This window comes from Natator depressus, chromosome 13, assembly GCF_965152275.1.
Source record: "Natator depressus isolate rNatDep1 chromosome 13, rNatDep2.hap1, whole genome shotgun sequence".
NCBI lineage: Eukaryota > Metazoa > Chordata > Testudines > Cheloniidae > Natator > Natator depressus.
Window position 1 is genome coordinate 25,541,533 of NC_134246.1, and position 14,094 is coordinate 25,555,626.

General features: G+C 50.7%; 1 protein-coding gene across 5 annotated transcripts in view; it reads left to right on the forward strand.

Annotated features, from left to right (window-relative positions):
• Positions 1-14,094, forward strand: part of DLGAP4 (DLG associated protein 4) — a 473,125-nt gene that overhangs the window by 380,516 nt on the left and 78,515 nt on the right. For 3 of the 5 annotated variants that reach the window (XM_074970246.1, XM_074970245.1, XM_074970248.1), the window contains 3 exons: positions 1,089-1,306; positions 7,867-7,981; positions 13,809-13,859. The exons of 1 other annotated variant lie outside the window; for it this stretch is intronic. In XM_074970246.1, coding sequence (XP_074826347.1) covers positions 1,089-1,306; positions 7,867-7,981; positions 13,809-13,859 — 384 coding nt within the window. The remainder of the gene's footprint in view (positions 1-1,088; positions 1,307-7,866; positions 7,982-13,808; positions 13,860-14,094) is intronic. One more of the 5 variants, XM_074970249.1, reaches the window with a different exon arrangement.

A 14,094-nucleotide genomic window follows, 5' to 3' on the forward strand; every position in this document is an offset into this window, starting at 1 on the left:
TGCAATCTAAAGGAAAGAGACAGACAAAGGGTGGGGAAAATGTTACAGGTAAGGAACTGAGACACAAAGTGACTTGCCCAAGGTGATGCAGGAAGTCTGTGGTACAGCAGGAAATTGAACCCAGGCGTCCTAAGTCCAAGGCCAGTGCCTTATTCACAGGACCACCCTTCTCTGTCTAGTAAGCCCCTAGCTTTCCTTATTAGAAGGTTTTGACAGCCATCAGGAGCTCTCAAGACCAATTCATCCTCCCTTACCCCCATTGATTTCAGTGGGACTGTTTGTCTAGTAAGGGATTAATCAACCTTAAGATGGCAGAACTGAGCCTTTCAGCTGGAAATCTGTGAGCTTGTTAGGGGATATTAGAAATTGAGATCCCCCTAAGCCAATGGCCTTTATTCTCCTTGTATCTGTCTCATCTCAGGTTTTAGTCCACTGACAGCTCCATGAATCAAGCCTTACTTGACAATTCAGGGCTGTTGGTGAAGATCTCTACAGCCCTGTACCCAGTCCCATAGCAAGAGAGCGTCACTCCATTAAATCAGTGGCCAGGAAATGCAGTATTCAGAAAAGCAACCTATTTTTTCTGCCCAGGTGCAATTCACCCCCGCGCTGCAGGCCCGGCACAATCTCTGCACCCCATACTAGCCCAGTCAGGCTCCGGTGGGACTCAGAAGGTGCTGGCCTGTTGCACCAGGGTGAATCTCATCTGCAGGGCGGGGCCAGCCTGCAGCATTTTCTGCCTCAGGAAGTCGGGTAGCTGGGCTTAAGGAAGGGCTGGCTAACTGGTGTAATGCTACATGCTAAGATATGCGTCATCGAACTTCATGCTTCATGCCATAAGGTGATGACTCTAGGAGTCCGGAAGGACTTGCTTTGCCCATACACAACATAGCATAGCTGGCCAGGTGCATATTAGTATGAGGGGTTTTCTCCATTCCTCTGATGCATCAGCTATTAGCCATGGCTGGAGCCAGGATACCAGACTTCAGGGGCCAGCTATGGTTCCTCCAACTCCCAGGTTCCTCTTCCCCCCCAGAGGTTCCTTCCTTCCTTCCTTCCTAGACACAGGTGCTGCATTGTTCTTCCAGGTGCCTCAGGGAGAGTGGAACAATACGCTGTCTCGGGACAAAGACAATGAGATTCCGTGCCGGCGCATGCGGAGCGGGAGCTACATCAAAGCCATGGGGGACGACGACAGTGAAGATTCAGAAACCAGCCCCAAACCTTCCCCGAAAACTGCGGCTCGGAGGCAGAGTTACCTCAAGGCCACCCAACAGTCCCTGAGTGAGCAGAGCACCGCACACAGGTAACCAGATCAGGGCTTCTTTGCACCCAGGGGCTCCAGGGTCAATCCCAGGGTGGTCCATGGAGTTCTGACGATGGCATCCACATCTAACCTGGAGCATTGCATGCTGGGCCTTCCAAAATCCATGTTGAAGATGGGTCGGGGTGCCATCTCCTTCATTTTTTTCCAGCTGAGTGTGACCTTCAGCCTCATGGGAAGTTATCAATGCTGCCTTCATTTGGGCAGCGGTTGGGCACCCTGGGAGGGGCAGGTTGGGAAGCAGGGAGTGAGAGGAGGATAAAAATGAAGAAGACGAAGATAAGGTGGAGGAATGGAGCATTGTTCCCCAGTGATTCTAAACTAACCCTAGGTGTGTGAAATTGCATAGGATCTCTGTCCCCACGGCATGTTGGTTTGGAGAGTAGGAATAAGACATAGGGACAGGTCCTGAGGCAGTGTATTTTGGCGGTGTACCTTGCCTTCAGTGGAGCTACAAGGGTTTACACCTAAGAGGATCTGACTCTTAAAGAGGAGTGAAGCTTAAACAAGGCGAAGCTGCTTAGACATGGAAGATGACTTGTAGCAGGGTGTCTCCCAGCATGGCCACATGTTCACATTCATATGCTGGCCTTTGGATCCCAGAATCCCTTTTCACTGTGGCACCTCCTTTGATGTGCTACTGCAGCTAATCTGAAGGATTCTGGGGAGCATCTGTAAGTGAAAGGCACCCACAACAACTTGCATGGGATGGGATAGGGGACCGGGTGGGTTGCCAAGCTGGATGGAGGACAACAGCAAGAAAAGATGAGACCAGGAGAGGGGAGCCAAGGCCAAGTATTTGGGGTGGGGAGGTACCAGCTGTCTGGGACCCAAACAGAAAGTGAAGCAACTGGAGCGTAGCAAGGGAGAGTGAGATGTAAGAAGGTCCCACCTGTATATGGAGTAGGTGCTGCTACATACACCCTGTAAACAGCTGCTCCCTCAGCAGCCCATATGCTCTCCCCTGACTAGCTGTCCTGGTGCTGATTCCCTGAGCCCTTTAACAGCACTGGATTGAAATTCACAGAGGAGACAAAAAGTGGGAGACACTGCCAACTCCAGTGAGGACAGAGAGTGAGCACAAAGGGACCAGGAGGGGGTAGACGTGGAGACAGAAAATTAACCGAATGTGATTCGGCTTGGAATAATACAAGCTAATATGTCCGGGGGGAAGTAATCAGAGACACCAGCAGGGCGGGGAGCGCTGGGGAGCAGCAATGTGCAGAGACCTCGGCGCAGTAGTGGATTGCAAATTAGATGCAGCTTTACCGCGTGATACAGCAGGAACAAGAATGCGGTTTGGAGGGTGGCATTGTGAGAGCATCTGGTCACCAAACAGGGAGGTAACAGCCCCTGACTAGGGGCTTGGCTCTCCTCTTACTACACCGCTGTGAACCCAGTGACTTCCGCACGGGTTCTCCTGATTCACAGCAACATAGGAGAGGAGAATCAGGCCCTGCACAGCTCTGGGGCGTCCGGCCCTCGGGTATCGCATTCACCTCTGCATGCCTCAGTCCCAGGAAAAAGAGGACAAGCTGGGGGGAGTTCAGCAATGCCGTGACTCAGAGGCGAGATCAAGAGTGGAATGGCAAGAGAGGTGCTTTCCGTAAGGCCATCCAGGAGCAGGGAGGAGTTATATGGAGGCACAGGATGACACTGAACCAAGGAAAGTGTTGCCTGGCTCTCAGGCAGTGAGCTCTGTCAGGCTGCGCACAAGTGTCCCACGGGGAGCGGTGCAAGGCCTATCACTTGGGGTGGGTAAGCCAAAGCACTAGAAAACGTGCTCTAGGGACCATTAGAGAGACAAGGTGGAGGCAATGATATCTTTTGTTGGACCAGCTTCTGTTGGGGGGAGAGACAAGGTTTCGAGCCACAGAGCTCTTCTTCAGGGCTGGGCATCACAGGGACCGGACCAGCTATGACTACACTGCATTATAGAGACCCCGTGCACTGGCCCTAGGTGACTGGACTAGAGGCGGGTGAATAGGGGCTTGTCTACACTACAGGTTGGGTTGGTGTAATTTATGTCACACAGGGGTGTGAATAAGCCACCCCCTGAGTGACATAAGTTACACTGACCTAAGCGCCAGCAGGGACAGCACTACCCCCTCTGGTGGAGGTGGAGTGGTTACGCCAACGGAAGAGCGTTTTCACCAGACGCGCTACAGTGGCCCAGCTGCACCGGGACAGCTGTAGCACTTCTAGTGTAGACTAGCCCTGGGTCTGTTCCCTCTCGAACGCCCGTACCTGAGTGAATAAAGTCACATGTCCCACGTTCTGTCCTGTGCCTAGCTCTGTTCTTCTGACCTTTGCCCTGCTCCCTCATTCCCAAGTGGGCAAGAGAAATGGGAGGATCTGAGCACAAACTGAACGTATCCAAACTCAGTAAAACACCCCATCCAGGCGAAGGGCTGCCACGGGACTAACTGGTGAATAAAGGAATCCACCCCTCTCTTAGCAACCGTGTGAGGCCGAACGCCATCTGCTGGCTGCTCTGCCTTGCTTTTCCATCACCTCCAGTTATTTTTAGGTACCTCCTGTTTAGAGTCCTGTCACTTATCAGGAGTGGGCCATTGAGATCCAGACTGGCCAACAAGCATAAATAGCACCTGCTGCTGCTCCTGCCCATTCAGGGATTCTCACCAGCCTTGGGGAAACCTTCCCTGAGTTGCCCATTAAAACTGGCCTGTGTTTGGTGAAAAGGTCAATGGACGAGACTGTTTATCCGCAGCAAGACCAGCGGGTTGAGTCTCCAGTCTTTGCCAACCTAAAGGGGGATCTGACCTGCAGTACTGGGGTATAGGGGGGGAGTCCAAGTAGAAATAGGGAGATGAGGAACCTCGGTATCTTGATAGATTGAACGGAGGTGCAGAACAGTGAGTCAGGTCTCCTGGGTTCTAATCTCAGCTCTGCTACAGACTCACTGTGTGACCTTGGGCAAAGCACTTGCCCACATTCTGCCTCAGTTTCCCCAATGGAAAAATAGTCTTAGTAGTATTGATCTACCTTATGGGGGGCGGGGGGAGTGTGGATCAAGTGCATGGGGATCCTGGAGTAGAAGGCACTATGCATTTGCAAAAAGTTGCTGCTAATTCTCCTGACTGCTCCTACCCATCACACTACTCCTGCTCCAGCAAGGAGAGGTATCCGTGTTCCCCAAACAGCTGGAGAGAGCCCCTTTGGGCAGAGTCATCTCAGCAGCTTGATGAAAGTGCCAAACACTGTAGTGCAGAGGATAAGGGACACCTCTTCCTGCAGGCCACCTGAGCTCAGCCAGTGGGTTCCCATCGTCTGAGCTGAGCTGTCTTGGGCAGAGCCCTCATCTGGAGCTTGCCTCCTCTGTTGGTCCAAGGCTGTTAACTTCCAGGGCACAGCGTGAAGTCAAACCCTGCTGTCCACACTCAGGCAAGCCCCTCCGTGGGAGATTTGCCTAAGGAAGCACTGACTGAGTAAACCACCCATCAGTTTGGGCCCAGCTCTCTCTCCTGGTAGGCGGTCGGCCTAGGTAGGTGATGGGGAGTGTTGGAGGGGAACCGTGAGGGGGGCAATTTTGCTGTTACTTTTTATTGGTGCATCTGACAAGCCCGGAGACAGTGTAAGGGGACAGTATTACACCCTAGGACTAAAGTAAACCCTGTGGCCTCCATTCCCAGCGCATTTCCCTCGCAATCTGTTTGGAAACAGGATGAGTGAGGAGTGATGGATAAACAGCCACAGGATCCTTCCTTACTCATGCCCATCAGCACCTCATTAGTTGGCTGGACACAAAGACTTGCCAAAGTACCCTGCTGGGGGTCTGGGCTATTCATCAGAGCCCTGACCAGAAGATAGGGGATTACGCTGACCTCCATGACAGATGATCACATCAGGACGAGGGGCATCGGGGCCAGATCCAAAGCTCATTAGAGTCAATGAGAAAACTCCTGTTGATGTCAGAGGGCTTTGGACCGGGCCCTCAATGGCAAGGTTGGTCATGGACTCCAGCGGGCGCCGGTCCAGGCCCAGTTTGTTTCCTGGATCCTTGAAGAGGCCCTGAGTTACGTGCTGGTGGCTGCACAGAGGCCTGCAGGTTGAACCCAGCTGCCCGCTTTCCCAGGCCTGCAGCAGAGTGTCCTGCATTGCAGGCTCTGGGGGTCACTGCGTGGCACTGCCCATGATCAGCCATCCAGAAGCGGCACTAGGCGTTCCTTTAAAATATGGCCCATGAGAGTCTCTTAGCAAGATGAGTTTGGGGAGGGACCTCTGCGCTTCCACTTCAGCATGCCCGGCAGTGCCTGAGGTGCAATTCTGTGGAGCAGTATTGCCACCCAGTGGCCATTCAGAGTTATCCTGCCCAGGTGTATATGTCTGTATAAACCAAGGTCCCAAGAGAGTCCCTGTGGAACAATTTTGCCAGAGGATGCTGGGAAGGCCAAGACTATAATAGGGTTCAAAAAAGAACTGGATAAGTTCATGGAGGATAGGTCCATCAATGGCTGTTAGCCAGGATGGGTAGGGATGGTGTCCCACCCTAGCCTTTGTTTGCCAGAAGCTGGCAATGGGCAACAGGGGGTGGATCACTTGATGATGACCTGTTCTGTTCATTCCCTCTGGGGCACCTGGCATTGCCACTGTCGGAAGACAGGATACTAAACTAGATGGACGTTTGGTCTGACCCTGTGTGGCCATTCTTATGTTGTTAAGAGATAACCCAGTGTTCCTGAATCATCCCACGGGCTGCCCAGGTTAGGCACAGATTCGTTCCAACACTGTTACCTGTCTATGTGGTATGGCAAGGGGAATTTATCCATCATGGATCAGTGGCTCAGAGAAATCAGAATTAATTTGAAACGGATAATTACCAGCACCTGAATTAGCCTACCACACCTGTGGTGTGGCCTAGCATGTCTGGGATATGGCCTAGGACATGTATAACATGGCCTCGCATGTATGTGGCAGGAGTAGAGATGCTGCTGTACCTGCTGTTTTCCCTGTCTCCTGCATAAATGAGTCACCCTCCCCCAAACCACATCCCATCCCATACCTGAAAAGCAGAAAGGAGGACCCTCTCCCTCCCCTCCCCGGCTCTTGTTCCTTCCTAGGAACTGAGATGAACACAGATAAATAAGCTGTTGCCCTGTTTCATGATTGCTCCTTCCTAGGTTCAGCTCTCACACTGGAGGGGTGAAATCCTCGTGAGTAGCCAATGCGTGTCCAGCAATGCCAACCCCAAACATTCAGAAATCATGACTCAGTGCCCCAAAATCATGAGGTGGGAGGTGTCTTTAGAATTTGCCTCATGGTGTTGGAGCCTTTAGGGGTCACGTTTTCAAGCTTTTCTCTGCAGCCACAAAGGCTAGAGATGAAAACTGAAAGGGTCAGCTCATAACCTAGGGCTTTAAGAAAAACCACCAATGTTGCAAGTCTTGCAACAAAATCAGAAGAGTCAGCAACACTGTGTGTCCCCATGCAATGATCATGAGAGCCAATATAATGCTAGAGGTGGATAGATCCGAGAATGTCCATGACATCCCCTACCCCATCAAAGCAACAGAGTATCATTTCATGTAGGCAAACACCTCCCAATATCCAAACTTGGATCTGAGCCCTGTCTCCTGGGCAGGGCACAAGTTGCAAGAAGACTGTCATAAAAGAGCGTCGATAAGCAATGTGCGTGGCGTTGGGTAACTGTGGTGCCACAGGGCCCATTTTATCCTGTGTGTTACAGCAGTCCCTCTCAGTGCCAGATGAGCTCACGGCCCCCTTGTGCTAGGTGCCCTGCACACACACAGTGAGGCCCTGCCCAGAAGAGTTGGCGATTAGAAGTGCTCAAGAATTTCATAGAATAAGCCATTTTCCATCAACCCCCCTTTTTCTGACCAGTCCCAGTTGCAGTCTAGAGGCAGAGAAGAGGCCCAGAGCTGGGAGGTGACTTGCCTAGGCCAGCAGTAACACAGCTAGGAAAAGACCCCAGGTTCCCTGACTCCCAGGCTCACGCCCTATCCACTGGTCCACACTGCCTTTGTGTCTGATGCTTGCTGTTCATGCTGTGCCCCAGAGGAGTGGAGGAGAGTCCAGCGTGGCAGTCAGTGCCTAGGCTAACCCCCATCACTGTGCTTGGTTAATTTGGGGGACAGGGACACGGACGGGAGGGAGGTCTGGCATCTATCCTCTCCCCCCACCCTTTCATTTCAGCACGCTGAAAGGCCTCACATCTGGGCCAGCCATGGGTCTGTCTGCCCAAACTCAGCATAGCCAAGCCTCAGGCAGCTCTCAAAAGCTCAGCAAGGTGCTTTCCTTCTACTCCTGTCCTCCCAGCACTGAATATGGGGCTGAGCCCTGCATTCTTGGAGCCTGATTGGCTTCTGGATTTCCTTGCACTGCATAAATGAGCCCAGCGGAGGGTGCCAGAGGGTGACGTCTGCCTGAGCACTTGCCCTTTCCTGCAGATGGAAGGCTTGGCTAGTTGCATTGAGGGTTATTTGCCAACCCCCATGGCTGCCTCTCTCATCTCCTGCTAGGCTGGGGCTTCCTCTCAGTCTCTCTCTCCCTTTGCCCTGCAGGAGCCTGGACCGCCTGGACTCTGTCGAGATCCTCTTACCTCCAAAGTTCCCAAGTTGGGAGGAAGAATACAACCAGCTCACTGACAACATCGATGAGTCCAGCTGCATCAGCCAGGTGAGCGTGAGCAGCATCAGTTCCACCCAAAGCCAGCCGCAACAGGGCGGGCAGGACGCAGGTAGGGATGGTCCCAGAGGAAGAGGAAGGGGATTGGTAGGCGAAAGGAGACAGTAGGGTGGGTGGTGGGAAGGGATTTTCCTTTGTGCCACAAAACCAAGCAGGGTGCATGCAGCTGATGGGAAGCTACTCTCTTTCAGCATTGCCAGCACACCCAAATTCAGGCATGTAACCTCCTGGCTAAGTCAGCAAACAGCTCTGCTAATGCACTGGAATCCTGATCTGTAGTAGCCCGCCGGTTCCAGTCCTGGGCCTCCACACAGCTCTGCCAATGCCGCTGAATTCAGACCCAGCTACCCAGTGGGATTTCAGTCCTGGGGCCCACCACAGCCCTGTAAATGGACATTAATGATGAAATACCAAACCTGCTGCTGCCCTAGGCCTTGGCATCTGCACATCTCTGCCAATTCAGCTCAGGGCTTGTCTATACACAGAGTTGCACTGGTTTAGCTAAAGGTGTGATGTTGCAGCGATTGAATTAAACCAGTGCTGCTTTGAGTGGGAACACTGTGCAGCACTTTAAACCCGGTGTATATCCATTTAGCTTGCAAATTGACAGCTGCAACCTATGCCGAAGTGAGCCCAGTTTACGCAGATGTAAGAGTGTCTGCACACAGCACTGCATGGCTTTAACTCAGTTGATGCTGTGAGAGATGTGAGACCTTGGAAGCGAGGAAACTTCTGTTATAGAAGTGAGATGTGCTAGATGCCATAGCCACCGGGATTAGTAATAAACTTTTGTATCTGGAAATGGTATCTATATCTTTGGGAGATGTTGTATTCTAGCTCCATTAGGGAGGGCTACCAAACATCCTGCAGGAACCAAAATCAGTGGGGGTTAATTACTGCAAATCCCTGGAGCTGTTCCCTCTCCTGGGACGTACCACTGACTGGGAGAACTGCAGAGACTGCTTCGGACTGGGTTCAAGAGGACCAGGAGACAAAGAAAAAGCTTGTGATGAAAAGGGCTAGCCTGAACTGACTGGGGGTGGGGGGCTCTTTCTGAGCCACAGACTGACATGAGATTGTAACCAAGAGGGCAAACCCCTGCTGGAAGGGTTTGAAAAACTGGAAGCCTCCTAGGGTCTCCCTGTGGAAGATGGGTAACCCCTGGTAAGCACAGCATGCATTTAGACTGTTGTTTTATTCTCTGTTTTCTCTGTAATGCTTTTGTCCTAAAATAAATGTATTGTGCTTTGTGAAAGCTGGGAACCATTGTCATTGTCCCGGGGAGAGAGTGAGCGGCAGCCACTGGACCAAGGTTAGGCCTGCTGGGATAAGCACAGTGAATTGCAGGGGCACGGCAAGCCTAAAGTCCCAGTGTGAAGGGAGAGGGACGTGGGTCGCCACCTATAGAGAGGGGATGACTGGAGGCCTGAGTTCTAACGGGGTGTCCTTGAGCACACAATGAAGCCCTGGAACTGGTGCAACTTTGTGTGCAGGCCAGGTCTAAATGGGTGGGCTCCTTCACCAGCCCAGGAAAGAGTAAGTGCTCTGCCTCAGGACAGGTCTGCACTACAGACTTGCATCAGCGCAGCCGCACTGATGCCGCTACGCCACTGTCGCGCTTCAGGTGAAGATGCTGTAAACGGAGGGGAGAGAGCTCTCCTGTCAGCTCCACCTCCGGGAGAGGCGGTAGCTGTGTCGGGGAGAGAAGCTCTCCCACCTACACAGCACTGTCTACATGGAGAGTTACGGTCACTATAACTACGTCCTTCAGGGGGGTGGATTTTTCACACCCTTGAGTGACTTAGCTATAGCCAAGTGTGTAGTGCAGACCTGTCTGTTTCAGGCCCTCGCCTCAGGGCACAACTCATTATCTCAGCCCTTAGAAAGAGGACATCCCCTTCCCTTAAATCCCTTGCTGGAGATTAGACAGGCAGGTAGCCCTTAGCTCTTTCCAGACTGTTTTACCCAGTCACACCAGGCCTCCATCAGTAACAGCAGACCGTGTCTCTCTACACACATGCACACACAGACACACACACATCATGCTGCTCCTGAGCCTGCCCTGCTCACACACTGCCAAGTTTGCCATAGCATGTGCTGGGTGAAGGCAGCCTGGTGTGGTGATTCGAGCCTGGGGCTGGACATCAGGAAATCAGAGTTCTGTTCCCAGTCACTAGTGGGTGCCAGAGAGCAAGACAGGCCAACACTAAACACTCAAATCCAGGTGTTCGGATTCAGGATTGTAGTTCCTTTACCTCTCAGTTTCTCTACGTGTAAAATGGGGATAGATCTTTGTAAAGCACTTTGAGATCCTCAAGGAAAGATGCTAAATAGATGCCAAATATTATCCACCAGGGAGTATTTATTACAGTTAATTATTATTCTTTTTTCAGAGTAGCAGCTGTGTTAGTCTGTATCCGCAAAAAGAAAAGGAGGACTTGTGGCACCTTAGAGACTAACCAATTTATTTGAGCATAAGCTTTCATGAGCTACAGCTCACTTCATCGGATCTTCATCATACTTTGTAGATCACCAACAACGTGCTGGGTGTTTGGCTATCCGGACACTTAGCTAGGGACCAGCACACTCATTTCATATGTGAACTAATCTCTGGGGATATCTACACTGCAGCTCGGGCAGACATATCTGCATTAGCTCTGATTGAGATTGCGCCTTAAAAAGAGAAGAGCAGCCATGGTGGGGTGAGCAGTGGGACGGGCTAGCCACTCCGAGTGTGTACCTAGTAGTGTCTTGGACAGGGCTGCCCTTGTGGCAGCTAGCCTCTCCTGCCACTTATGTTGCTGCAGCTATTTTTATCGGACTAGCTAGATCAGAGCTGGCAGGGATATGTCTGTTCAATATCTTTATCAATGATTTGGATAATGGCATAGAGAGTACGCTTCTAAAGTGTGCAGACAATACCAAGCTGGGAGGGGTTGCAAGTGCTTTGGAAGAAAATTCAAAATGATCTGGACAAACTGAAGAAAGGGTCTGAAGGAAATAGGATGAAATTCAATAAGGACAAATACAAAGTATTCCACGTAGGAAGGAACAATCAATTGCACACATACAAAATGGGAAATGACTGCCTAGGAAGCAGTACTCCAGGAAGGGATCTGGGGGTCATAGTGGATCTCAAGCTAAATATGAGTCAACAGTGTAACACTGTTGCAAAAAAACCCAAACATCATTCTGGCATGTATTAGCAGGAGTGTTGTAAGCAAGACACAAGAGTTAATTCTTCCTCTCTACTCCATGCTGATAACTAGAGTACAGTGTCCAGTTCTGGGTGTCACATTTCAGGAAAGATGTGGATAAATTGGAGAAAATCCAGAGAAGAGCAACAAAAATGATTAAAGGTCTAGAAAACATGACCTATGAGGGAAGATTGAAAAAATTGGGTTTGTTTAGTCTGGAGAAGAGAAGACTGAAGGGGGGAAATAATAAGAGTTTTCAGCTACATACAAGGTTGTTACAAGGAGGGAGAAAAAATGTTCTTGTTAACTTCTGAGGATAGGACAAGAAGCAATGGGCTTTAATTGCAGCAAGGGAGGTTTAGGTTGGACATTAGGAAAAACTTCAGTGTCAGGATAGTTAAGCACCAGAACAAATTGCCTAGGGAGGCTGTAGAATCTCTGTCATTGGAGGTTTTTAAGAACAGGTTAGACAAACACCTGTCTGAATGGTCTAGCTATTACGGAGTCCTGCCTTGAGTGCAGGGGACTGGACTTAATTACCTTCCAATCCTACACTTCTATGGTTCTGAGTTGGAGACTGCACCTTCCAACTCCAGTACAGCCATACCCTATGTTTGAGCCCAGATCTCTAGTGGGAACAGCTGGAGCAGAGGGAATACTTAGCTTGTGCTCAACATCAGACTAAGAGTACTGTCTAAAATCTCAACCCCAGCTCCCAATTAAGTCAATGGGAGACTTTCCCTGGACTTCACTAGGAGTTGATCCAGACACTAAGTATGAATGATTTCTGAGATGTGCGGAGGGATTCACTTCTATTTCAATAGCTTTATTGGCATGACAAAGGGTACCAATGTTACCAAAGGGAACACACCAAGTGTCTTGATCAAACTCAGCCCTGGTGTAACTCTGCTGCTTCACTGGAGTTCCACCTGCCTAAACAAGGGCTGACTTTGTCCCTCTGAACTTGAGATGTGTTTTGCAGCAGTGATGGGATTCCGTAGACCATTGACCCACCCCCCAAGTGACAGCAAGCACTGATGCTAATGCAGGACTTGTCCCAGCCTGTCCATCTTGTGTGTCTGGCCATGTGTGATTCGGTGGCAGGTTGTGAGGCCATTTGTGATGTTGCCTGTTGTCCTCCCAAAGTTGAGCACAGTTTTTCTTCCTCTCTTTGGCCATTTCTAAGAGCTCCCCAAAGCATTTTTCATACTTTGTCCAGTGAAGCAGACAACAGTTTCTCTCCATTCCAGTGTCTCTCATGTCATGCTGATTTGCAAGGCTGCCAACTAGCCAACAGAGATGAGCCTAAGTCACCGAGTTTTATGCAGATTTGGATATATATCAAAACTTCCCTAAAGTCTGAGGCTCTGCAGGTTTTGGTTTCTGGTTCGGCCCTTTATAGCTATGGGTACAGACAGCCAAGTTCTGATCTGAGAATGATCCAGACCCGAATCTTTCCAAATTCGGAACATCCACATTTTGCAGCTGACCCCATCTGTGTAACGGGCCAAACCAAAGCCCCAGATCTGACTCCTCTTAACTGTGGGGAGATTCTGAATCCAGATTCTCACAGTGATGCATCTTGGGCCCATGTCTTGTAGTAAGGTATCTGCCGGAGACAATATTCTGGGTAGGGTCTCAGATCCTGTGGTAATGGGCACAACATACGAATAGACTAGAATAGAGGAACCAGCATTTTGTGTCTTTGCAGCATTCACTCCAGCAGGCAGAGTGTTTTCTTTTTAAGGTGAAGCAAATACTGTTTGGCTTTGAATAGGATTGGTTGTGTCATGGCACCGTTGTTGTGATATTGGGGGGGTTAGTGCAGGCCAGGCCATGCTGTGGTAACACTGGTTCAGTGGTGGTAGTGTGGGCATAGACCAGGCTCAGGCTGTTGTATTGCCTTGTTCTGAGCAGGGTTAGGTGATAAGCTGATTAAAATACCCTCTCCCTGTCTACACCAGTGCTCCCACTCTTGCTAGCGCCAGAGGAGCTGAGCTGATCCCAGAGCAAAGGCAGCAGATGGGCTGCGAATGCTCGGGGCAGACACAAGTTGGTAAGAATGGAGTGTCTCCTCATCCGATTGCTGGTTTGCATCTGGCAGAGCTTTGGGGTGGAGGGAGAATCTGAAGTGTTGGCTGAGCTGGTGCCAGAAGCTGAGCCTTCGTGCACATGTTGCAATCAGCTGTGGGAACGGTCCTGACTCTACTCCTGTGCCCAGAGAGTTCCTGTGGATGCTGGCCTGTCGGTGCAGGTTGTCTGCTGGGATTTTGTCCAATTTCTTACAGTCACTGGTAGTTGTTGGGCCTTCAGCATTTGTATCTGTGTATTATGATCGACTAAATGTGTCCAGCGGCGGCTTTGTGGCCTGGAAGAGTCCCGTGGAGCTTTATCTTGTTGTATCTGTGCAGCCATCTTAGCAGCCAGCAAGGAGGGGGCAGATTCTGCTATTCTGACACTTCAAGGGGTCTCCAGATAGGTGGCAACAGAGAGGGTAGCAGCTGCAGTTCTCGGGGGGAACATCTGTTTGTCCCCCACTGTCTGCAGTTCCTGTGGAATGACTCTATGTTTAACAAGGCCCCGGGTCTTGTGCTTTAACCTTCTCCAACTCTTTCTTCCAGATATTTGGACAGTCCTCATTTATCCCACAGATATTTACACACGGAGAGCAGGTACCGTCCCTCTGACATTTTCCTGTCGCCCCCTGTGGATGTTTTTTCTGTTGCCTTCTATGGATGTCTCCCCCTGGACCAGTTTAATAAAGGCCGTGTGTCTGAGGGTGCAGCATGTCATAAGAAATTGTATCAGGGAGTGGCCTGTAGGGAGGGGTAGAGAAATGTTGCGGTGGGGAGGAGGGGAGACGCAATAAATGTTCTACAGAAGCCTCTGGTGTCAGGACAGGGAGTG